This window comes from Trichogramma pretiosum, unplaced genomic scaffold (assembly GCF_000599845.2).
Source record: "Trichogramma pretiosum strain Unisexual culture from Peru unplaced genomic scaffold, Tpre_2.0 scaffold11, whole genome shotgun sequence".
NCBI lineage: Eukaryota > Metazoa > Arthropoda > Insecta > Hymenoptera > Trichogrammatidae > Trichogramma > Trichogramma pretiosum.
The window spans coordinates 1,621,201-1,647,045 of NW_019641702.1; the positions used below are offsets into that span (position 1 = coordinate 1,621,201).

Consider the following 25,845-nt stretch of genomic DNA (forward strand, 5'->3'; position numbering starts at 1 on the left):
TGACTGAAAAACCAAACTTTTGCCCTCGTGCATATATAGCGAGTAGTGTACCGAATGTCAGCTCGTCGTGCTTAGGCGCGTATAGCTGTGCGAATTCTAGATCGCGCTCCTAGCCAATATATCTAGCTCTCGAGCATTAAATTTCATTTGTCAACTGGAATTTTCTATTAAAATTCTAATGGCGCGAAATTCCAATCTGCTTTATATATAAGCTGAAGGTAAGATTTCTGAAAAGTGGAAGCTTGCGCGGAGCTAGAGAGAGAGAGAGAGAGAGAGCGCCGCCCTTTTCGGAAATCTCGACTGGCAGCGCATGTACATGCTTATATACACTTTCTTGCTCCAACGGACTTCGGGAGCTCTTTTCTGAATCGGCATGACCGCTTTGCGGCTGCGGGCCATACAGGAAGCGTAATTCACTTGAGCGGGCGGTATACCAGGAAAGCCATAAATTTTCCCTCGTCTGCTCGAGCCGTGCCGCGCGCCGACCTTGCATATAAGAGACAGCTGTGATACGACTCTCTCTCTCTCTCTCTCTTTCTCTCTCTTCTCGACCACGTTTTCGGGTGAAGCTTTTTCGCGATTTTTCGACCCAAGAATATGGCGAAGCATGAAGCTAGGCCAGATAAGAATGAAGAAAACGTACATGTAGAAAAGCGCACAGCCTCGAAGGTACTGATAAGGTTGGAAATTCTAGCAAAATAGTTTGGAATCAAGTCGAGTGAAAAATAACAACAACTTAATGTGGTTGGATCTGTTTACTTTTTCAAATGAAAGATAATTCAATTTACTTCCTGCGTGTTATCGAATCTTGGAGTAATTACTTTTAACTGGGTAACACATTGATTTTTTCATGAACCACTGCACCGACTCGTAAATTATGAAATCTGAAAAAAGTATTTCAAATTGAAACGTCAATACTTCATGTTATTCGAAGAAATAAGCTTTTTGCTTTAAAAAATTTAATAATTCCAATTTTGATTGAAAATTTTATATGATTATACGGTTGCATAATTATTTTTCGTAATTAAGCTACCATAGATTTAACATGACAACGGTCTTTGGTAGAATTGTTTTCATTATTACCTACAACTTAAAAGAGATGCAAATTAATAAGAGGTAATGCAGTAAGAGATGACTGGCGCAGTGGTCACTTTGATAAATTCATAATAGAGAGATGCTGGAATAGAGTAGCGACAAACTGGGCGCTGCGGGGGACTTGGCTTTATTTGTCAAGCTTCCGTCTGCGCGAGTATGGTGCGTGTCGCTGAGTGATGAACAGCTATAAAATATTAGTCAAACTAGGATAAAGGCATTACCGCACCGGTGAAAACTCATTAATATGGATAAAGAAATTAATTTTTCTAGCTTTTGAATAAAATATTTTCATCGCTTGTTCATAGCAAAAAAATTTTTCGAGCTTTCGGCACGCAAAATTTAGCAGCTCCTGGGAGTTGAATAGACATTTGCATTTTGTGACGTAAATATAAAGCTTTGACAATGATTGGCTGCACAAATAATGATCTTTGATAACCACAGCCAGTAATATTTTCTGGAAAATCGTTTCATGTCAGAGAGTAAGCATTTGACTTTACGCGCAATAATAGTCGAGAGAGTGAGTGAGAGAGTCAGCTCGGGCGCTGCTATATACATCTGTACACTCGGGCTCTCTTGTATAAATGAAACAGGCTGAAGAAATCGATAGTAGCTGTAACGACGAGTTTGGTCTTGAAGAGGACAAAAAGGGGACTTTATATCCAGTGGCAACATCAACAGCTATAGAAATTAAACTTTCCACTCGTTGTCCGTGAAGAATGAGTGGAGCACGAGCAGCGGGACTCGAAGTGCCTTCTTCTCTCTGTGCACCTCGTTTCGTATAGTTAAGAAAGAACGAGACTATTCGCTTCATCTGTGCGACGGGGCCAAACCGACGACGACGACGACGAGGATCGATTTTTTCTTCAAGTACCACTGCCGGCAGAAGGACACACAATTTTCTTGACTTTCAGCTCGATGAAAAGCAATTTAAATGTTGATTGTGTGGGAATGGATTTGTGCGCCGAGTTCGTGCACATATGCACCCGCGGGCCACGCGCAGGCCAAAGAATACGGAGAGCAGAGATATAATGCTGCTCTGGCTGCTCACTTGGCTTGTTCGAATTGTCGAGCAGTTCGTTATAACCAACGATTTATCGAGAAACCTATGCTAATCTCTGTGTTCGTCCCAAAACTTATCAGACGAGGCATCAGCCGATAGAAAGTGAGAGAGAGAGAGAGAGAGAGAGAAAAGCATATTTCAAAGTTTTCGAATGAGTATACACTTTCCGCAAGAGAACATTAGCTTGCACAGATCACCTCGTTTATGTACATCCTTCCGACAAGCATATATAGCAGCTCGGCCTATGGACGTGTAATAAAGAGGCATCCAATGAAGCTCCATATAGTAATATTGGCCAGATTACCGATCCTCTGTTTTCTGCTTTTTATTCAACTTTTTTTTTAATGCAATACCGATGAGTGCTGTGGTGTAGTAGGCAAAAAGAGCTCGAAAAAGAAAAGCAAACGATTCATTCAAGAGTGATAGAGAGAGAAAGATGTGAAAGTGCAATCTCGATCCAATTTCACAAATGCATTTCTTCGAGTCGAAAATCTAGTTTTGTACGGTATGACTCCACGCGTTCTCTGTCAATTTTCGAAAGTATCATTTTGAATTTGTGGCCCTACCCTGCCCTCTCCATCTCCCTTTCTCTTTCTTTTTCTTCATCGAAGCATTTTTTTCTCTGTCGTATGGTTTTTGTGTACTTATATGGCGGTCAACTCTACTAGACAAAAATTATTTTTCTGCCCCAATCAATTTAACGTTTTTATATAGGAGCAAACTGACTAAAGTGGAATCGAAAATGACAAAAACATACCAACTGTTTTCTCTCTCAAGACTTCATTTAATGAGTTAGTATATTATCGGTAAAAATATTACTAATACTAACGTTTGTTTTCGTTAAAAATGTAATATTTTTTATAAGCTGGGCACATGAGTAAGGGTACAAGAGTACGCCACTGGTCTCTTACATAAAATGCTAAAACTTTTGAAGAAAAAGAACTTGCGGTGAAGACCACGGGCATTTTTATCTTCCGTCTCCATACGAGAGGAGGCAAAAGGACGACAGCGCTATTTTTCATATACCAAACCTATACAGATTAGGAACATCAGTATTTGAAGTACAATAAAAATCAGGCTGGCACTGGTTTTCGGAGAATGTAGTTATAGTGCTCTGCAAATTCATTACTCTTCGCCCCCAGCGTGATAAAAAATGTTTGATAGAAAATTCAATTTTGAAAGCATTTTTCAAAACCATATTTTATTGCGATTTCCAGTAGATCTTGAATTAACACTTAACAACCAATATTTATCATAAGTATATTCAAATTACAACATTCATATTGGTTCAAAGTTTAAATTACGGGACTTTGAAATTAATATACTTTAGCATCCTGTAAACTTACGAAGACTGATTTTAAAACTTATTTTTTAATGTAATTTTATGAACAACGATGCAATATTTATATTTATTACCTAACAGCATGACGAGTGATAAAATTCTGTGTGATTACGCTCCTAACAGCATGACGAGTGATAAAATTCTGTGGGATTACTTTATGATCGATTTTTTCCTTTTTTCTTTTAGTTTTCGAGAATTTTGTCATACGCCATCTAGTGGTAACTTATCGATTTCTACCTGAAAATGAGTGGTTTTTTCAACTTTAAAATTACGTCGAAATTTGAAGAATTGATATATGGAAAAACTTGACGTCAGTACCTGAAGAAACTAATAAACTAATGATGTAATTTTGAGTTTTTTGTATTAAATGATCTCGTGATAACTCACATATTTCACCGGAATTTTCATGACATTTTTGCAGATTATCTTACGCAATCGTTTTTTGTCAAGCAGCATCACCCAACCAATCAGACTCCAAAGGGGTCTTCGACTCATAAACCTTACAACTTGGACATGAATTTTTCCTTTTTGAATAAATTAAAATGTCTCAGATACCATATCTTATTATTGTGTGTATAAGTTTTATGTTTTAAGTATTTTCTTATTTTTGATTCTTCATAAAGTTATCCACACACAGATTCAAAGAATCGTTAGTCCAGAAGAAGGAGCTCGCCATGAAACGTGATCAGTATCCTAAGAGGTTCGAAGCGAAATTTCAGAGTCTAGCCAAGCGGCCGCGTCAGAGAATCATTTTTGAATAACTAAGTTTAACCGGTGAATTGTGTCCGCCGAGCGAATTTCCGAGCCAGGCACGACAGAAAGCAACTAAAAGAAGCAGTACATCAGCCAAGTCAGACCCTTTTTCTTCGGCTGTCGCGGGTGTCACGGCTGGCGATTAAGAAGGAAATTTCCGGAAAGCCGCTAGCTACTGTCTTAAAAAACGCGCGCGCGAAAGAGAGAGAGAGAGAGAGAAGGGGGATGGAGAGAAGGAGGTTGAAGGAGGGAGAGAAAGTGAGGGCAGAAAATGGAGAAAAAGATCTAACATTCTTTTTGCTTTTTGCCATTTGTCAAAAAGCTTAACGCGTTGAGAAAGCGACGGTAGAAAGAGGAAAGAAGAAGAAGAAGAGAACGCATCTCGGGTAACACAACTGGGCGAGAGGAGTTAACCTCGAGAAAGAAAGTTTCGTTGCACGAGACGCGCGTATATATACCCTCTGCTCGCTGCTCTCCTTTAATCGTACTCCACCGAGATTTAAGAGGCAGCGGCGGTGGCGGCGGCGGCGGCACGAGATGTGTATGTGTGAGAAAAAAGCGTATAATTTAGGAAAAAAGCACCGGCTAGGATTATATTAAGTAAAGCTCAGGCTGCGAGAAAGGAGCGAGGATGGATTTAAAAAAGGCCAACAATCGCTCTTTCACTCCGCTATAAAGAGCCAATTGAGCAAATGCGCCGCGCCTATATGTGTTTACTCTGGTTGCTGGTATTATACAGGCACACATACGCGTGGAGGCAATGACTCGCAGCGGTGCACGCGGCAATTCCGAGGCAAGTATACGGCGTTTCTTTGGCCTCGAGCTCGACGCGAGACACCATATACTCGGCGAGTTTACGCGCAAGATATGTCTTTTTCTCTTGGTTTTTCCGGCGAGCCGAGTAACGAGTTGGTGCGGCGGCGGCGGCGGAGTAGAAGTATAGTAGCGAGTTAGGCGCGCCCACGCGTATATATATACAGCGGCGGTAATACCAGGCAAATTGCATTACAGCTTTTACGACGACACTCTCTGGGCCCGCAACGGTATGTGTGTACGCGCGGTTATTAAATACGATTCAACTTTCACGCGTGCCTTGCCTCGACGACGACGATGCCAGCCGCCGAGTTTTGTCGCCACTGGTAAATTCGCTCCGACTGCTGCTGCTGTTGCTACTGCTACTGGAATTTGCCCTTCAAGCGCGTGTATTATACGCGTATAGTATGTATGCGCGCTACATCACGAGTTTACGCCTCGGTGTATATGCGCGAGCCGTTTTTGTGCGTCGTCTCCCTCTCTTTTCTCAACTCAACCGAGAGACTATTGTCTATCGGGTCGACGAGCCAGATGCGAGCTCATATATACTACCTATGAGCTTTTTGCGAGCGATTTTTTGGTCAGATGCACATTTGCTTATAAGCCATAATCCGCATAATTTGCGTGTGCGAGCAACGTTTCTCAACTCGAAATTAACTTGTTGGTGGATCATAAAAAATTTCCTCGTAGCTTAGTTAATATATTGTTTACAGAATCGCAGAGCATATCAGACACAGAGGGAAAATCAATTCAACGATTTTTGCGTCAAGCACAAGCGACTTTCGTCGCCGGGAAAAACAATTTATTGGATAGAAAACGGTATTATATCGACTCGGTCTTTCTTTCGGTCCTGAAAGTAAATACAGAGAAAAAATAATATATATCGTCATTCGGCACGCTTAACGTCTCGGGCAAAAGTACCATTCGAATATAGGGAAGTCGTAGCGCGCGCGGCAAGCCTAGACGTGGAAGTAGAAGAAGAAGAAGGAGGCGAAGAAGAAGAAGAAGAAGAAGCAATAGCGCACGGTTGGTTCGTTAAAAGAATCACCCCGAGGGTGAAAGTGCATCAGCGCAGCATCAGCGCTAGCCTAAGGACGAAGGAGCTGCAAAAGCAGCAGTAGTGGCAGCGGCGGCGGCGGCATCAGCCAACGTAAGGACGGAAAAGGTAAAATGAAAAGGGTAAGAAAAGGCGAGGTGCGCAGCCAAGAGGAAAGTTGGTCTAATCTCGTCGACGAACTCTCTCTTTCTCTCTCTCTCTCTCTCTATCTATATACAAGTATACCTAGCTGCACACGTACACACCAAATGTAGTTTACAGTGTGTGTATGTGTGTGTGTGTATACGTGTAGGCTGCACAATGTGACGTTATATAAGACAGGTCGAGCTGATGCTTTTACTACTGCTCTCTTGTGGTCTAATATAGAGATTCTGTTGGGTATTATATAGGCTAGGCGTATACGCTCGCATCGCATATGCGTAGCGGTATATGTAGTGTGATGTAATAGAGCAGAGTCCTATACGTGCTCGTACAGCACACCCGGAAAATGTGACAACGCGTATAGACTTTATGTATATGAGACACCTTTTGCTCTCTCTCTCCCTTGTTCTCTCTCTCTCTCTCTCTCTCTCACCTTGCCTGAGCTCTGTAATATTTTCCAGCGCGTACAAGAAGCCCCTCGAGGGAGTACTTTCGACTAATTCAACTTGAGAGTGTCTTTCTCTCTCTCTCTCTCTCTCCAGCTGCCTCGTTCACCGTGTTGCCGTTATATGCAGCGAGCGAGAGTTAAACAAGCTTTCTACTCGCTCGATGTACAATTTAAAGTTATTTAGGTAAAAATTTGCGAGCTTTCATTTCTTTTTTTTGCGTCGCGATAGTTTTTTTCTACCTTGTAGCTGTTCACTTTGCTAGCTTTTTTCGCAACAGTTGCTGGATGCTGCTGCTGCTGCTGCTGCTGTAGCCTGGCTCTATCTTACTCTATGCTGGTTAAATCATATATGAAATTATCGCGGTGTGTCAAGAAATTTAAAATAATTCAGAGACATTTCAAGTAAAGCGATTAAGAGAGTCATGAAAAGGGTGTTGATTTCGTTTCTATTTGAGCACTGATTAAATTTCAGAAAATGAAGCGTTTCATTATCTTCGGGCGATCGTTAGAATTAAGAGTAGATGGAAGCTCGCTTCCTTCGATTTTAAGTACAAAAAAAATATTTTAGCGATAAATTAATTGGATCATCGCTTTCCAAGGGCAAAGGAAATTCATGATTAAAATTGCGATCGCAGGCGCACAAAGTCTACAAGCGGCGAAAGTTGCGATCAATTTGCAAAAAATCTTCCAATGAAAAGTTCAACATGATTAGCTACACGGTAGCTATATGGTAAAAGGCCAAAGTCTGGTATATGTTATTCAAAAGAAGGAGGCTAGAAAGAGAGAGTAACGAAGAGGAAGAGAGAGCAGAGCAGGGCAAGTGGAGTAAATTGAAATAAAGGCAAATAGTTTATGGTATTGGCAAAGAGAGTGAAGACTATATAATACGCAGCAGTAGCAGCTGCCACGGAACCCTCAAGTTACGCGCTCGGCACTCTCTTGCGCTCGCACACATAGGTATACATACGTATAGATAATGCCAAAGCGTTTCGGTGTACAGTTTTTGCAGCAGCTCGCGCCGCTCGTTGCTCTCTCTCTCTCTCTCTTTCTCTCTCTATATATACTCTGCACTCGCGTACTATAATATACACACACATACAGACAGACACACACGTATACGTGCGCGCGCGCATATACAGTGAGTTATGAGCTTCGAGGAAAACTCGGGATCCTATTAAAGTCATAAATTTTGAATTCAATTGTGCCAAAGAAAAGACCCCGAGCGAGAGGAAGTGGTTAGGTAATACGAAAAAAAAAAACGAAGAAATAACCTATGAATCCATGTGCGGGCACAGAAAAGGCTACCGATACGTAACGAATAACTTTGAGACGATATCTCTAACGATTCTCTCCGTTGCACACATGTTATTTTGTATAACGCATATATATGTATAAACACGAGGCAGCCAAATTCGCCTCTGCGTGTACCGCCTGTGTCTGCTCTACTTTTTCCTCCCTTTTTTATCAATATAAAGAAGTATGCGTGCCCTATATAATCATGCTCCGTATATTTTCCATGGCATGCGCGATATTTCATCGAATGCTCCTAGTGAATAATTGAAAGGAGCAGAAGCCCAAGTCATGAAAATGTATTTTGACGCGAAGCAAGAGTCAAATTTCAATTTCACATTTAGTCAAATTTTCCGGTGCGAAGGAAACGCTGACTCTGACAAAATCACAAGCTGCAGACTGTTGTAGTCAGTTTTCAAAGTATCAGTACGACGACTGCGTTCGAAGGAAAAAAAATCCACGAAAGGGTGAAAAGACTTTTTGATGCTATCGTGCATGGAAATCAATCAGCGTTGGTGAGAGGAGACGAGAAGAGAGAGAAAAAGAGAGCAAAAAAAGTGGGCTCTCAAAAAATACACTTTTATAGCTTACCAAATTTTACTTGAGATATGCGTATACTTTCGAAAAAATATCAATCCTTCGAAGAAATATACGTTATACGTTTGGGATGAATGTTTTTCCACGTCGATCTGCTATTAAAAAGAAATTTTCGGATTCATATTTGTGACACTCGCGTGGATTTCACGGAAATAATGACAAAAAGGGTACGTCGGTCGGGCTCGAATGTAACGATGAAATGAAGTCCTGACTTAGTCGCGATAACGTTTGATGGCTTCAGGAAATTGACGAGTATTTAAGTGTTTTTAAGAAAAAAAGCTCGATAACTTTTTCTTGTAAGCAAGAAATAAAAATATTCCGGGTGCTATCGCTTCTTGAACGGAAAATAAATGCGCTGATAATTTCACACATCGATAAAAACTCGTAAAATACTTGACAACGTTTATTCTATAACTTAGAAAATATGCCGAAGAAACCTTTAAAATTGAGCTGCCTCGCGGCTAACAATGGAAAATAAGGTCAGAAAGTGTATCTTAAAAAAACGAGAGAAAGGGAGATAGAGAAAAGACGCAAAAAGTATACGGAAGAAAATAAATTTATAAGTTTTTCTTGCCCGCTCCAGTTATTGCGCTCTACTGCGTAATAGTCAACGAATATTATTACCTAGCCACGATCGTTCCAGGTACTTTTACGCTCTTCTTTTTGATGATCGTTTGAGAAATCTTTTTTTATCTCTCGTTTTAAGCGTAAAATATATATGCATTAGGATACCAGTTACACCATTATTTATATCGTTTGTGCAGCCATGAGCTTGCAAGACAACACAACACCTCGCGTGTTTGGGAGCTTTTTCTTAGTTTTTTCTTTGGAATGACCATTCCAAACGCCCCAGTCATGTATGTGTACAAGCTAGAATGAAAACAGAGATTTACCCTAATTCGATTGCTACGATGAGGATAGTAGAAAAAAATCACATGTATGGAAATGAAGGAAGGGAAACACAACTAAATAAAAGAATTGAACAGTTTAAAATAGTGGAGACAAAATTTCCCCAACTTTTGCTTGCATTTGAAAAAATGAATTACATTTCGAAAGTGAATTTATGTTTTTGAAAAATTGAGAGAAATACATTATAGCTTGTAAAAATTAGAAATGCTTGTGTATTTAAAGTTAATTAGGAGCTTATTGTGGACATTAAACAATTGTTTTAAGCCTGATAGAAATGCTCAGTATTAATATATGGCCGAAAAATGACCGTTCACAATCTTTTGAGATACATTACCGTTAATTAGCTTATTTTAGTTTTATTTTATTTATTTATTTTTTTTTTTTTGTTACAATTGTGTTAAAAATATGAAAAAAAAATTTTAAATGTTCAAAACATGAGCCTTTCTCAGTTCAAAAAAACGTAGTTAATACAACTTTAAGTATTTGACACTAGATCGCGAGTACCTTCATCTGAAAATCTACAAGTGGCAAAGTCAAAATAATTCTATAAGTAAATCAGAGTTTTTGGAATTCATTTGGAATTCATTTTTATTTAATTGTCTAAAATTTCAGAAAAAAATCATTCCAAAGTGATTAGAGCAATTTGTGGGGTTATTAAACGAAAACAACTTGAAAAAAACAAAAAGAAGAAATCTAATCAAGTTCGAACCAGACTTTTTTTCCAACGGTTTGTAATGGGTCTTAAAGCGTAACACAATGTAGACAACTATATGTGTCGAAAAACGTGCAATAAAGGTCGAAAAATGGCTGTTTTTTGGTGATTTTGGGCCTATTTTCGACCTTTATTGCACGTTTTTCGTTGTCTACATTGCGTTATACTTTAAGAACCATTACAAAACGTTATCAGGCAGTAGTTGACATCTTTAAGAAATTTTTTACATAGTTTTGGAAATGAAAGTCCATTTCGAACTCGATTAGATTTCTTGTTTTTTGTTTTTTTTTTTCAAGTCTTTTCTACTCTGTACGTCTTTAGATGGCTCCAATCACTTTGGCATATTTTTTTTCTGAAAATTTGGACAATTTCCAACAAAAAAGTTGCTGGGCACTTTTACTTTTGAATCATTCTACTTTAATCTAGGAATTATTTGAATATTTGTGATTTTTCATGAATCATTTCAAAAAAACACTAAAATGTCCAACTTTGGGCCTTTGAAAAAATGTCATAGAAAGCCCCAATTTTTCTACAATTTTTTAGGACAAATATGACATCGAAAACAAGTTTTCCAGAAAAAAATTTTTTTGGCCATTCGACTTTACAGAGAATTGGCCATATGTATAGCTTTAATGATCCATTTATGTTCAATAAAATTGTCTATATAAAATTTGAATAAGGAGGTCCATAAAATAATTGAAAAAGGAAAGTGAAAGGCTAGTTTTTTGATTTTCCGTTGTGTTTTTTCTTTTTCAAAAATCAGCTTTTTTGTATGTATTATTTTTTAGTTGTCATTTACATTTTTGTATTTCTGAAGTTAAATTAAGTACATCTCAATACCAACTTCAGCAAATAAGATCATAGATACTAATTGTAGGTACAGCGTACATAAATTCATCAGCGCCTGCTGTGAATTCTCGACCATTCAGACGAAAACGAATATTTCCGTCGCGTGCCGTCATAGCGCTTACGCAAATGATAAAGTCTCAGGCTATTTTTGTGCAAGAAACCGCGTGCATACGCGTATATGTTGCACTCGATTTGATAAATACTTCGGGCACCCAAGAACATTAGGGGCATTAGGAATCTCGTTCGTTGGTATTTACATTTTTGTTAGTGCTGCCTGCGAAGTCGGCAGGCATATATTCAGACGAGTTAATTAGTCCACATGAATTTATGGGAAAGTGTCTGGTTGTTTGATTGAATTATCGGCGCTGTACGCGCGCATTAATACCGCTGGGGTGATGAGCGGATGAGCGCTCCAATTCTCCCTCTGGCCTCTCACCTCTCGCACTGCGTACACCGTGTATCCCTTGCTTTCTGTATCAATGCGTGTATGTGCATAAGCTCTCGGCCTCCAAGTATATTGCATTTACTCTCTCCATTCCTCCCTTGCTCTCGAGCTTGTTATTATTGACTCCAAATACGTAGCCATACAAAATACATACGCCCGTATATTCTGAAGCCTACATGGATAGAAGTGTTTGATATCTGCTTTTGAGCATTGCGCCTGTACGTGATCCATAATATGAGAAAATGCGCCTATTGTGCACAGGGATAATAAGACTATCTTGTATCCATGTAACGTTCAATGAATGAATGTATGAATAAATTTTGAAATCAGCTTTTCCTATTAATTCACTTCCTGACCTCTCATTTACGTGTTGTAGTCTGTGAAATACTCATTGCAGACAAATTGATTTATTTGGAGTTATTTATTTATTTTCATACTGACTTAAATTTATAGTTTTTAATCGGAATTACTTATAAAAAATAATAATTATTAAAGTACAATTATGCAAGCAGTGATTTCAAAATGAAGCTGTAAATTAGCATTGAATACGGTAAAATAATGCCGAAAAACATCGTTACAAATCCCGATTTCCACTGCGGCATAATTAAATTTCATTGCGATATCTAAAAATAACGGGCGGTAACGCGATGCCGATTCATTTTACATCAGATTAACATCAAAAATCGCAGACCGGGAATTTGCGAAATTTCAACTGCAGCGCGATAAGTAAACAGTTATTATAAGGCTGAACCTGCGAGCGTGAAATTGTATACGCGCAATGGACTCGATGCACGCTGATAAATGCGTACGGTGCAACCACTACAATGACGATGATGATGATTGAATAGGGCGCGAGTGCGAGTGCGGTGGCTACGTGTACACGTGTACGTAGGTGCGTACGGTCGCGCACACACGACGGCGAAGGCAGAACTCGGGGAACTTTATAGTGGCGCTGCTCGCCGTTGATTGACATAATTCAGCAGTAAAACCTCGATCGAATTATTATTCAGCATTTTATCCGATATAATAATACAAACAGCTGAGCAAGGCGCGCGACCGCGCTCGAGCCGAGTTGGCACGAGAGCCGAACTAGCTATCTTAATTTAGAGCCAAAGCGTATTCAAAGATAAAAGGTGGCGTTCGCAGTTCTGATCCGGACTGCGGCTGCAGGTGAAATTCGTTGTATCGCGTCAAAGACGGCAAAAGTATTAGCGCGCGTTTGACCGCACTAGTGACTGCTGCCACGCTATAGTACCGTACTGCAGTAGTGCTAAACGTGAAAGCCATTAATATATACTTGCGCACACCGTATACGAGAGGAGCTTGCATAGATATCGAATGCGAGAGAGCTGCAGCCTGGGTTTTGGCGCGTCTATAATGACGCGCGTCGAGCCTCTGCTCGATTCGAATGACGAATTTTCGTTTTAGCGTGTGTGGCACTAGAGTGAGAGAGGGACACTGCCTGCTACATAGTGATACCGCTGCGGCTGCTGTTGCTTCTGGCTAGTACGCGCGCCACTATCTATGCGAGCTCAATGCTGTAATTCGCTGCCTCTGTAATTTGTTCAAACTCCGTATATTCTTGGGCCATTGCGGTGGGTTTACGGGTCACGCGCGAGCTCGAGAGAGGGAGAGGGAGAGAGAGAGAGTGACTGACCGGCTACGAGTTCAAAGCTTTTGCGAGCTGCACTTTACTCTGCTCGGCTGCTTTTGTAGTAATAATAATCATGCTCGCGCGTATACGCGCACTCGAGGCTTTTCAATCGTGCAACAGCTCGCGGTCGGATTTAGAATCTTTCGATGACGATCATCCACCATCGCCGCGTAATCAACTGTAATACGCGTCATGGCACCTATCGACCGGCCGGGTCATCACTGTTATTGCCCGTTTCGATGATGCTGAGCAGACATGAGAGGGCCAAAGTAACGCTAATTATTCGTATCTTACAGCTCGATAAGTAATTTCCTTTTTTAAGTAACGTAAATTTTCAATGAACCCTTTCAAGCTCCGATACAGATGATGCATGAAACAATCGATAGCATCAACTGCTGCACTGTCATAAATTTGGTTGAATACATCTGTGCTCGTATTCCGTTGCTCTTGCGGCAACGATTAAAATCACGCGCGTGTCACAAGTAAGGACGGCAAGTCGATACACATTACGTCGAGGCAGAGATTTAGTGCGGTATATCCAGGATCATATTGGAAAGGCTTAATTGCGACAACAATGACGTCGCCATTATAAGACCAACCGGTCATTTGGTGGTAGACCGTTAAAAGATCCTCCAACAGTCGGGGATGCGGCAGAGCTTGCGACGTTCATACACCTCTAACTGTACATTAACACATAGCGGCACATATAAAGAGCTCCGATTACCGAGGAGGAGATTGTCAATATTCGTGTCCGCTCGATATGATGACAGATGCGTCCGGCGAGCTTACGAGCTGTATTCTCCAAGCCGAGCTTTGGATTAGGAATTTCTGAGCGTCCACATATAGGTCCTCGATGTGCGCATATATATAATACACGTATACGTGCACTACTAGCTGCTTGGCCGCTGCTACTTGATGATGATTGTGGTGGGATTACCGTCACATCGATTGTATTACTCAATATTGAACGCGTGGGTGAGCCGCCCGGCTATATGTAAATGTCGCTGCCGACGATATGCATACCCGCCCGCCCCCACCCGCTACTAGTGCTGCTTGCAAGTGTAGTATCGCGAGGATATAGATAGCTAATCGGATTGATGCCTACGCGTCGTATACTCCCCTCTCAGGAGCGATTATATACGCGCCTGTATGCTAACAATCGGAAAAGAGTACATCGATTACCTACGAAATACTGCGATTGCCTACTTCTTAGATTGAAGGTAAAATGGTGATAATTTCATAAACAGATCTTGGAAGTTATACCGACTCGAATGATTTGTAAAGTTATAGTTTGTGAGTGTGCAACTAGAAAATTAACTGTACTCGATCGTGAAAAAGTTGTAATGATTGTACAACTTTCATAATTAATTGTAAAATCCTAGATAATTTAAATATTCAAAGGTGTATTAGGCATAATTCTGGGATAAAAAGATCTAAGCTGACATCGAGAAGCCCACCGAATATTATTTTGTAATAAATATAATCGAAATTTTAGAGTAATTATTTATTTAGCATTGTTATTATTTTGAAAGAAAAATAGGAATATCCTCTTCATTAAATATTTCATTAATTTATTAATTATGTTATTAACGTCATGACTCATTAAAAATGTATAGTTACATTTTCCAGGCTTTAAATTTTCATATAATACCATAAAAAGAATAATAATAATAAAATAATTTATCAAAATCTAAATTATAATAGAAATTAATTGCTAGAAGTGAAGAAATTGTTTTACAAATTATGTCGAGACTAAAAATATGTAACTGATATAAAAAGTAAATATTCTAGTCTAACACGTAAAGCTATTGTGCGCGACACGATGGTAAATTTCACTCTTTGGCCATGCAGTAATAATGTCTGATAATATTCTGCACCCAGGGTGGTTATAGTACGCACAACGTACGAGGACGAAGACGCTCCATGCAGTGCGCAGCGTCGCAGCTACAACACACTGCAAGCAGTACTTGCACACACGTGCACATCGACTGCGTGCGCGCGGCACACACAGAGAGAGCAAACGTCAGCACGACGTAAACTATGAGGGTGGAGGCGCGGAAAAGGGGCACAATTAAGCAGATGTCTTACCGTTGTGCAATCTTAGAGAAACTTAAGGTCGCTTCAGCGCACACGTGATATAAAGGATGAAGTATTTGCGCTCGCGTGTAGGAGGTGCGCATGCATCGAGCTCGCAAAAGATGGTGCACCTCTGCCTGCAGGAATGTTTTCCCTGCTATAATAGTTTTCAACAAACTCATGAAATATGTTGTTATTTTGCAGCGCATACACAGCTTCCTTAACAAGATTCATTTATTTATTGGCAAAATTAATATGCCAACATGTATCATCGGATTAAATGTTTAGATGTATTTGATGAAAAGATTAAGGGCTCAAAGGGGGCTTAAAATCGAAAAAATTTTTATTTCATTTTCTAATAGGATTTTTCGTCTCCTGTCCATTGCTTTTTTCGAAACTTCAAAATTTTGATCATTCTGTGAGATACAGCTGTTTCCGCGAGCCATTTTCGTATACTTTGCGTGTTAAAATTTTTCTTCTTTTGCGTTTTCTAGCGTTTTACGTTTTTACAACGTGCAGGTCACTTGTCCTAACATTCAAAGCGTACCGATTGAGTAACAGCACCAGGGTCGCGTACACTTCTTCAGAACATCAATGGTTACGATCACGTGCATTCAAACTATCAAAATCTGTGATCTAAAATTCAACTTTATTGAAATAACTGCTGACATTTTTCCATCTAATTTTTTTCACAGTCAAAAATATGCTTTACTTTACTCGGCAAAATGTTCCCAGATTTTACGATGCTATTGTATTTCATTAACGATCAAAACCTCACCTGTCAACTACTTCATCCACTTTACACTTAACCCGGTGAGACGAAACCGAGGTTCTTTCTTCCAACAAATATTTGCAGTAGCCGACTTGAACATTATTTCTCTCGTTTAATTATATACATCTCGCCGGTACAGAGCTCGGTGCCGGAAGCCAGTGGTGCAAGCGTATAGCAGTGAAAATATTTTCCGAAGTATTAATAGACGTGCTGGCGCGCACGTGTGTCACGTAATTGAGAGTGTCGAAAAACATTGACATGTCGTTAAAACCATGTGTGTTTAAGCCCCGCTTGAAATGTGTATCGGAAGGTCATTGAAACCCGAGCTTGTAAAAAGTCGCTGCTGCCGCTGTGCGTTTTTTCGAGGCAGATCTGGAGTCGCATTATGGGATTTCGTCTCTCATTTGGCGCAGTGCATTAGAGCGTGTATACACGGCATTCGTCTCGCTTGATACGCTTTCTTGCATTTGAGCCGCCGCTGCTGCTGCAGCACGAGAGAGACAAGTATCGAGATAACACCCGGACTAGTTGTTTATATAGCTCTGGCGTGATAAAGGACTTTTAACTCCGCTTGGATGGCAGTGGAAAAAGTGCTGAATCGCGCTCTGCTGCGCGCTGGCATTGGATATAATTAATCACGAGAGATTATGTGTACTTTGAGGGCGATCTTTGCATTTTCTCTCTATCCCTCGCTTACTCCCACACTTCATTCATACAATTATTCAGTAAACATTAAAAAAAGCTTCGTGCAATGCGCAAGATACTTTTAAAAACAGATGTGAACTTTACTGCAGCTTAAAATAATCCCTAGAAATATTTAAGCGATATGCGCGTTCGAATACACGTTTTAGTAACGAAAAAAAACACATTTTTTATCATATCGATACTCTAGATGTCAAATAAATATGTATCAAGCTTGGGTTTCTAAAATTAAAGTTAAACCATCAAAAATGTTATTTGAGTTCTATTTATTTTCATCACTGAATTTTACTACTTTGTTTTGCTTCGTAAAATTTTGAAATTCTAAGACAATATCAATTTGTACTTTTTTGTTCAAGATCAAAATTCAACTTTAATGAAATGGATATGAGATTCTCGTTACTTTATTATATTGAGGCAATTTTGATATTATGTAAAGCTGAAATCCTAAAATCGTTTAAAACGTACTATATGGTTTTGAAAAATAATGAAAAATCTTAACGAAGGCAAAAAATCATGAGCTCGATTTATGTAATTTAAAAAGTTAAATAAACTTAAAAAATAATAATTATTGAATTATTTGAACTTTTCATTGGAACTTTTTGAATTGTAAGACGTCGTTCATTCACCTTTCAGGGTCACAGGAACATTAGCCCAACCTTTCGTCAGTGCAAGTTCAAATTAGCAAACAGTTCACGGTTATTCTTTTATGGCTTTGATCAAAGCTTGGTTAATTTTTTGTTTCTTTCCAAGCCGCTTGACTCTTGTTGATATTTTCAAAACGGCACACATTAAAGTAGATATTTTGGGCATTCTAGCACAGCGGCAGCAGCAGAGAGAAGAAGATAAATGATAATAAGAAAGTTTAGAACGAAATTCACGGTATGTGTATACGCAGTAGTTTGAGTATAATGCCAAGCTAAAGTTGAAACGCATTCCAATGCATATAGAACAGAGAAGAGAGAGACGGAGAGACACAGAGGAGTATACTTGGCTGACTATGTGCGTCTTGTTTGAGCTTGGATATGGGCTGTATCGTAATAAGCGTGATGAGCTCAAAAGTCTCGTAAAAAAACTACCCACTCTTGTGAAGTAGGTTAAAAAACAAAAGTTTTTAACATTCTAGTAGACCCACAGATACTAAAACTTATATATTCAAATTCATAATTATTTTGGTCTATTGAATCATTCTGGATAAAATTTTGCATCGAACTTTTGATGTGTAATTTTGAACAATTTTTAAATGTTTACTTAAAACCATTTACATTCCCTCAAAAAATTTTGAAAAAATTGAATATATAAAGAGTACGGAGCACATGAACAGAGTATAAATTATCCAGCACAATTTTCAGCTCAAAATAACAAAAATGAGCTAGCTACAGCAAATTTTCTCTCACAACGAAAAAAAAAGATCGATTACGATGGCTACTGTAACTCAAAATCTACTTGACCCATCCTCTCCGAATTTGACACACCATTTAAGTAGATAAAATATGAGAGGTGATGGCGCCGAGAGACATTCTAAAAAATGATTTTTGAGATTTTGACATTACTTTAGAAAAAAAAACGAAATTTTTTTGAAATAAAATTAAGGTAAAAATCAACATATTGAAACTTATAATAATGCTAAAAACCAAATTATAAAACACACGAATCAGCATTATATTTTAACGTAATTGCACGTGAAATTTATTTCTCTCTGTATGTCTACCTTTTAGCAATCGAAAATACCGTCTTTCAATTAGATTGCTAATTAATGGTTTTCATGCAACTGGCGCCCCTGTAACGAATAATAAAAATGACACAAGACCATTTGATTCATCGATCAAAAATAATGACGAGTTAAAAATTTTGAAATTAAATAAAAATAAGCATGTGTTTGCATGTTTTAGTCCCCGGATAATTGAATAATTAAAGCGCTATGACATCAAATTGCACTCATACCCTTGTATTGTGTTTAAAATTTTCTCGTATTTTCCCGCTTGAAAGTCAAGAGTCATCAATGGAAAATGAAATATCACAGCTCGTTCGTAAAAGATTGTGTGTATGCTCGAGTGAGGCCATGTGCTCAAAATATATTTCTCGTGTGCGTGAAGCAACGTGCAAGCATATAGATATGTGCATAAAATACTTTACTTTCTATTTTCAGAATTCATGTTTAGGTAATAAATAATTTTATGTTTCGAGAAAGTTTTTTCGAGCAGAAATGAGAGTATTTTGTTGAAATATTTATATTAAAATTGCTACTGTGCATATTTATGATAATAAACCAACAAGTAGGAAAAAATAAATGAATTTGTTATGGGACCACTGCATGAAAGAAAAAGTAGATGTCAGTAAAGTCTTTATTTTGCCACTTTTTATGTACAAGATCTTCATTCATAATCGTATTTTCAAATTCTCTTAATAAAAAGAGGTTTATCCTGCTGCTATTAATAATTGAGAAAACAAAATAGCTTCCCGTGACACTAGATACGCCATGTAGTGATCGAGGAGCAGAAACTCCAGCCAACAATAACATTTTCATGGAGTCGTGTAAGCACACGTTTTCCGGAAAACTCGTTTGAAAAACAAAACAAAGCAAGGTGCATTCGTGCGAGCACGTATTTACGATACTAGTAAAAAGTTTAACAACTATAGTGGCCCCTTGAGGCACAAAGCAATCAGAACGCCAACCGAATTTCTCGCGCACATGTATGTACGTGCGCAAACACGTGTACCAGCACCACGTAGATAGAGGGAGAGAGCAATTCGATGAAGTATCGTAAAGAAACGGATCAGTCATAATTTTTTGTCAGGCCAGATGAAAAACAGTCAATCAATATTCGCACGAGTGTGGGTCGGTCATTGTACAGATAGCCGACACACGAATTCTGATCCCTGACGAAAGAGTCGGATATTATTTGTCTTGTATACAGTGTATACTTCTCGCTCTCTTCCCCTCCCTCTTTTTCTCTCTTTCTCTCTGACCTGCTCTTTTTTAGGTGCGCTCGCACGGCACACAACAAACTATGGCCCGAGCAAGGGAGTTGCAAAAATAAAGCTCTGACGTGGTTAATCAAACTAATGGCTATTTTTTCCACGCGAGCGTATCGCTACTTTTTTCACACGCTTCCGAGCTCGGTTCGCTTCTTTCTTTACCTTTTTTCCTTCGCACTTAAAACTTTTAGCTGATTTTACATTGACGGTTATATAGCGCTCCATACGAAGTAGCACGCGGCACGCACCGTACGCATGTATCCCTCAGATCGGATGAAATTGCGAGTAGCACTTTCCTTGATTACTAAACTCATAATCAATGCTTCTGTCTGTTTTGACAAAGGTAAAGTATAAGTGTTACTCCGCTGCAGCTCCGTATATAGAGCATCGTAAATAAAAGCTAGATGTAAAGTATCAGTGCTATTTGCCTCTTTCTCCGCGCACATCAGATACACTACGGTGTTTGTTTTTTTCTCTCTCTTTCTATTTTGCTTCCTCTCGCGTTTTATATACGCACTCATGTACACTGTGCATCACGCAATCATCGTCTGCTTTTGTTTTATAGCTGGTGAATTTCCTCTCCAGTGCAAGTGTAAAGTTGTTGCGCCGAAGGATACGCGTGATTCGCTTTTAGTGAATTGACAGTTATTCATATCTCGAATTCTGCGGAGATCTATATGAACTAGAGTGTCCCTTTATGTAGTTTTATTTTGTGGTGGTAAAAGTGTACAGAAAATTTTTTAATAGCAGTAGAGTGTAATTTTATGACAAATAGAAGTAAACTAAGAAAGGAAAAAACAAAAAAGATAAATAAATCGATGGTCTGTTAACTGCAAATTTCATATTCTTTCTGTACTTTCAAGACCATTTTATTATTTTTGTATTTAAATATTTTATTAGTTTAATGCATTCACTTATATCGCATCGTCATTAATGTAATTTTCTGCTAAAAATCCTGTGATCAATAACGTTTCAAATACTCACTTGATGCATGAAATAAGCTTCAATATACTTTTACTGATTTCGAAAATTTCGAATAAATGTATATCTATTAAAACTGTATGAGTTTCAAAGTGCACGTAAATCGAATATATTTCATGTTACTCCAATTTCGTTTATAATAATTTAAAAAATAAAAAATTTGGATCGATACAAAATGCAAATTTTAATGCTGTAACTCAAAATAAATGATTTAGTATAATCTGAACTACTTGCGTTCTCTCGCAGAAGATGTAAAGCATGAAAATTCAGCGAACGAACTTCAAAAAGAGAAAAATCAAATTTTAAGTAGGAACTAATTAAATCTAACTGAGCACAAGTAGATCGCACAATACGAAGGAATTACGCAAAACTTTATAAATACGAACATGAGTATTTAAGGTAGTTTTCAATGCGAGTAAATGAATGTCACCTCTACATAGTCGTTCGCAATTCGCAACCTTTCCGACTCAGTCAAACACGTGTAACACGTGCTTTTAGCGAGTGGCTTTCACAGGCGGGACCTGCGCATCCCTTCGTCCTCTATATATACGCATTCCCTTTTGCTATCTCACTCGTATATGGGGAGCGATCAAAGACGGGCGAGCAGTCTTTCGGCACACCATGCGCCACAATCAGTTCAATCTATTAAAGTCTTATTAGAGCGCATGCACTCGGCGCTGCTACTCTATGAGTCGTCATTTTTTACGTTTGGAAGAGCGACTGTAATTCGTTTAAGGTACCCAAAAAAAAAAAAGAGTTTCGCGATGAAAAAAGAGCCGTACAATGGATATATGGAAAGACATCGACAGAATACTTATAGAAGCTGGAAACTGGCGATGGTGGCGGAAAAAAAAGAATAATAGCAGTAAGAGCAGTAGTAATGGCTCACCTTTGTTCTGGCTGTCATGTTGTCGGCAGTCGGAGTCGGCCATCAGCAGCGTCAGCACAGCCGCAGCCAGTAACAGCAGCCGCGGTGGCGGCTTCACAGCGAACCACGACGTGACGTGCATTTTACTCGCAAACTGCACTCACTGTGCGTCTACGCTAGATACCGAAATGTATACCTGTATACAGCACTAATGCTCACACACACACACACACACGTATAACGCGTGCACGTATCACAATGGCTCAGGCTCTTGCGCTCGTGAGCGTTGTTGCGTTCGCACCGTTGCTATATAGTACACATATAGACGGATGTTTATATTACACACGTTTGATCGGCCAAAGAAGAAAGCTCGAGCCTTTTTAGGGCACAGCGTCGTATCAACGGCAGTTCAGACGTAGCTTTGACCAGCGCAAGCTCCGTGCCGTGTACACAATAACTTCGGCCTGTTTCGAGAAAAACATTCTATGTGTCGAGAAACACGACAGGGAGCTCGAGTTTCAGGGTCAAGGGATTGACAGTCGTCGTGTACGCACCACGCACCAATGTGTCACTTAGCACGATCGAATGATTCCACGTCCGAGCTATTAAAAGCCAAAACAAATGAAGAAAAAATCAATCCACCTATCAACGGCTATTGTTCCGCTGCGTCTGTAGTTTCAAATCGTGCGGTGAACTACTACTCACTATCACGACACACTACGCACTATACACACACACACACAGAAACACGTAGACACAAGAATCGATTTTACAAAAGCCACGTAGAAATTTGTAACTCGCCCAAAATTGGACGCGCTGCAGCGCCGATTGATTTGCAAATTATATAAATAGAACGCGAAGCTGGAGCAGGACGCGCGCGCTTCAAAGCCCGGCGTTCATGAATAAACGAGGGAAAAAAAAGGTAAATGCCACACGCGTGTGTCACCGCAATTTTTCGACTAAAACTTTCAAAAGCGCCCAATAGGCTTTTATGCTTGTATAGGCTCGCAGATGAGAGTAAATGTGGCGCTACGAGATAACCATCGAAAATCCGAGAAAGCTTGAATGCACACGCGCCGTCACTAAATATACCTTCACACTGAGAGAGAAAGATAGAGAGAGAGAGAGAGCCAAAGGGAGACGTCGAAGTAGGGGCACGCTTCCCTTTTATATTTGCGCGTCCGCACGCGCCCTATATACGACCGGCCCAGACGATTGTCTCTTTTTCAGCTGTCGAGCGTCGCCTGTGTATATATATTATGAGCGTTTATTCTTCACCGGCACCGAGCACAGATACACACATTTATGCACGTATACACAGAGACAAACGTACATATATGCACGTGCTGGTTATTATACGCTTTGATTGCCAAACAAGCTGTGTGTGTGTGCGTGGTGTTTCTGGCGCCTGCTGTTGCCTTTTTCTTTTTTTATACCGATGTGGTTGTGTTTCTTTTTTCCTGCTCCGATGTTGCTGTTGTTATTGGATATGCGCGTGCATACGGACGAGAGCGCGCGCGACCCACCACCAACGACGAGACGACACCTATGCACTTGTTTCACTTTCGACTTATTCCGGCTATCTTCCGTCCGCTGGATTTGACCGGGTGAATCAGAGATATACTCGATTTCGCAAAAGATGCCTTTTAAATTAAGTTTAATTTGTTTTCTTGCTCTCATTCAATTTGAATTCTTTGCCTTTTTACTTGGCCCCAATGATAGAAACCAGAGAGTGGCCGCAGCTCCAGATCCGATGCAGCCCGATTCACTTTGCAAGCACGTACGCTTAATGCGATTCCCTCTTATATCGCCACAGTGGCAACAGTGCTCTGCACCTGAAGCGACTACCTGGAAGCTCTCGCTGCTGCTGCTGCCGCTGCTGCTGCATATTTGTACGCTCAACTTTGTTCAACAGATTTTCGAGGCGCGCAAATATTACCGAGCGCTGTGTTTTGCGAAGAAAACATAAGTCCGCGATAAATCAGCGCACGTGTATGCATGCGGATTGCGAACAAAAATAGCACTGCACACACACTCACGTACACACTAGCACAGAGGTGTTGTTTGCGCAAAGTATCAGAATCGACAAAGTTTTATATTTGCCGAATGTATCCGGGCGAGCAGAGAAGCAGCGCACTGACCTGCGGCCAACGCAACACTAAACTTAGGAGGAGTTATGCCGCGCAGCCGATTGTGCGTATACACATTTAAGTTTCGGGCGAAAAGGCCAAAGACACACGCGAACGGCCGGAACGCAAAGCAAGACTTAGTCACAGACTCGTCCCCACTTCGCTGCTTTTCTTTTTCGGACGTGCACGAATGTACTCGCACTAGAGAGCCTACACTATATATGGTTGACTCTTTGTCAAATCTTCCGAATGAATTTCTTTTTTCATGAATTTAATATTTCGTTCTTCATTTCACAAATGCCCTTAGGTATTTTTGGGCTCCTACATTATTTTCACCTATCATATCATAAGAAAAGAAAAATTATTATCAATTAATGTAGGAATTACTTTATTAATTCAAGCCAAATCGTTGCTGTAATACTGCATTTTAAGAAACTCTTGGCAAGATTTTCAAGTTTTTGCGCGTGGTTTGTATAAAAAACCAGTAATCAAAAGAGTAAATTTGAGTAGAGTCATTACTTTAATAAGATACAGCTGAAGTTAAATACATTTTTTTAATAGAGCATTCAACCAGTATAAAAGGGATGTTTTGAAAGAAATTCTTGAAAGAAACTTCAGAAAAAACTAAAGTAAATATTTTTTTAAAACTGTATACAATGTTGCAATAATATTTTTTATTTCTTTAATTTTGTTTTATTTTCATTAAAAGACTACTTTTAGTCTCTTGAAAAAATTTGAAGATCTTAAATTTTTAATCAAATTAAGAAACTTGAAAAACAGCATGTTTGTCATATTATTGAATAAAAATGTCCGGTTAGATAAATTCCTCAGAGAATCGACCATATATACATGCACTATATACACGCAAAGCGTTACAAAGTTGGTAAAGGAAAGAGAGCGAGAGAGAGAGAGAGAAAACAGCGATGACGCCTATGCCGAGCCACCGCGTGTGGTGGGTGCGAGCGCCAGCGAGAAGGGAAAAAGTGGAGAATATAACTTACGAGGCATTGGTGTAAAAGCGCGATGGTGACTCTAACGCGTTTATTCTGAATTTGCTCAGTCTCCCCTCTACCAAGTCTCGCTATGTAGGCAGTGGCGATGCCTCACTCATTCATTCGCAAAGTTGTACAGCACCCACAGTTTGCTGAATTGCTCATCTTTTCTCGTTCCCTGCCCGAACGTATATAAGTAAGTGTAAGCGCGCGGGGCTCGCGCTGCATCGGCGGCTGATCTTTCGTCTCTCTCGCTCGCTCTCGAAACCCTCGTGCATCGGCTGCAGAGCGCGTGGCCGAAATCTTTCGATTCGGTTAACGACTATATTTTATTATGCGCATTGTTATTATTATGCGACTGATGACTAGGGTGCGTTTATAGAGTCTGCGAGTAACACATGCGCTTATCCCTGTTGCTCTTTGCAATGTGGTGCGCGAGGCTGCTGGTGACTTTTCAAATTTGCCCGAGACTTATACTGTGCTTCCAAAATGAGTAATTGCATGACATTGGCACTTCCCTTTGTTCGTAATATATATAAGTTAAATCGTCTCACTTTATAGAAACGTTATGATCGAGCTGTGAATTATTATTTGAAATTCAAATAAATGTTATAATCAATGTTTACATTATTTTCGAAATTACTGCGTTTTCAAATTAGACACGAATAAAAAAATATTAATTAGAATAAAAGCGTAAATTATACATTGATTCAATGGCAACAAGTAAACTAATTGTTTTAAGCATGACCCAATTCACTAAACAAATTTAAAACAATGTCGTAAAAATTATCGACTCTTAATGGCTAGTTTTTAACCAACGGAAAAGTTTCCACGGAGTTAAAAGAGACACCTACAGCTGGACCTATTATTTCAAGTTAAAACTGGTTCAAATTTGGAAAGTAATGTATAAACAGATAAATTAGTAACTTAATTGTAAATAATCCACGAAATACTCATAAACGAAAAAGACATCGTCCCTCGAACACTGTACGTGTTTACAGTAAAAACGAATTAATTTGAATATTGTCTTATCCGACAAAACACGTTATAATACGAAAAGATTAGTTTTACTTGTTTAATGTCCGTTACTGTAAATGCAAGGATCCATTGTTTTATTTATTAAAATGGATAAAAGTGAGAAGAAAATCGAAGAAATTGTCTCAAAAGATGATTTGAGTGAGCAC

At 39.3% G+C, this 25,845-nt stretch overlaps 1 protein-coding gene across 1 annotated transcript in view; it reads right to left on the reverse strand.

Moving 5' to 3' along the window:
- Positions 1-21,694, reverse strand: part of LOC106653805 (neural cell adhesion molecule 2) — a 54,704-nt gene extending 33,010 nt beyond the window's left edge. Inside the window, exon 1 of the mRNA XM_014373383.2 lies at positions 21,562-21,694. Coding sequence (XP_014228869.1) covers positions 21,562-21,682 — 121 coding nt within the window. The 5' untranslated portion in view covers positions 21,683-21,694. The remainder of the gene's footprint in view (positions 1-21,561) is intronic.
- Positions 21,695-25,845: the final 4,151 nt, after the last annotated feature.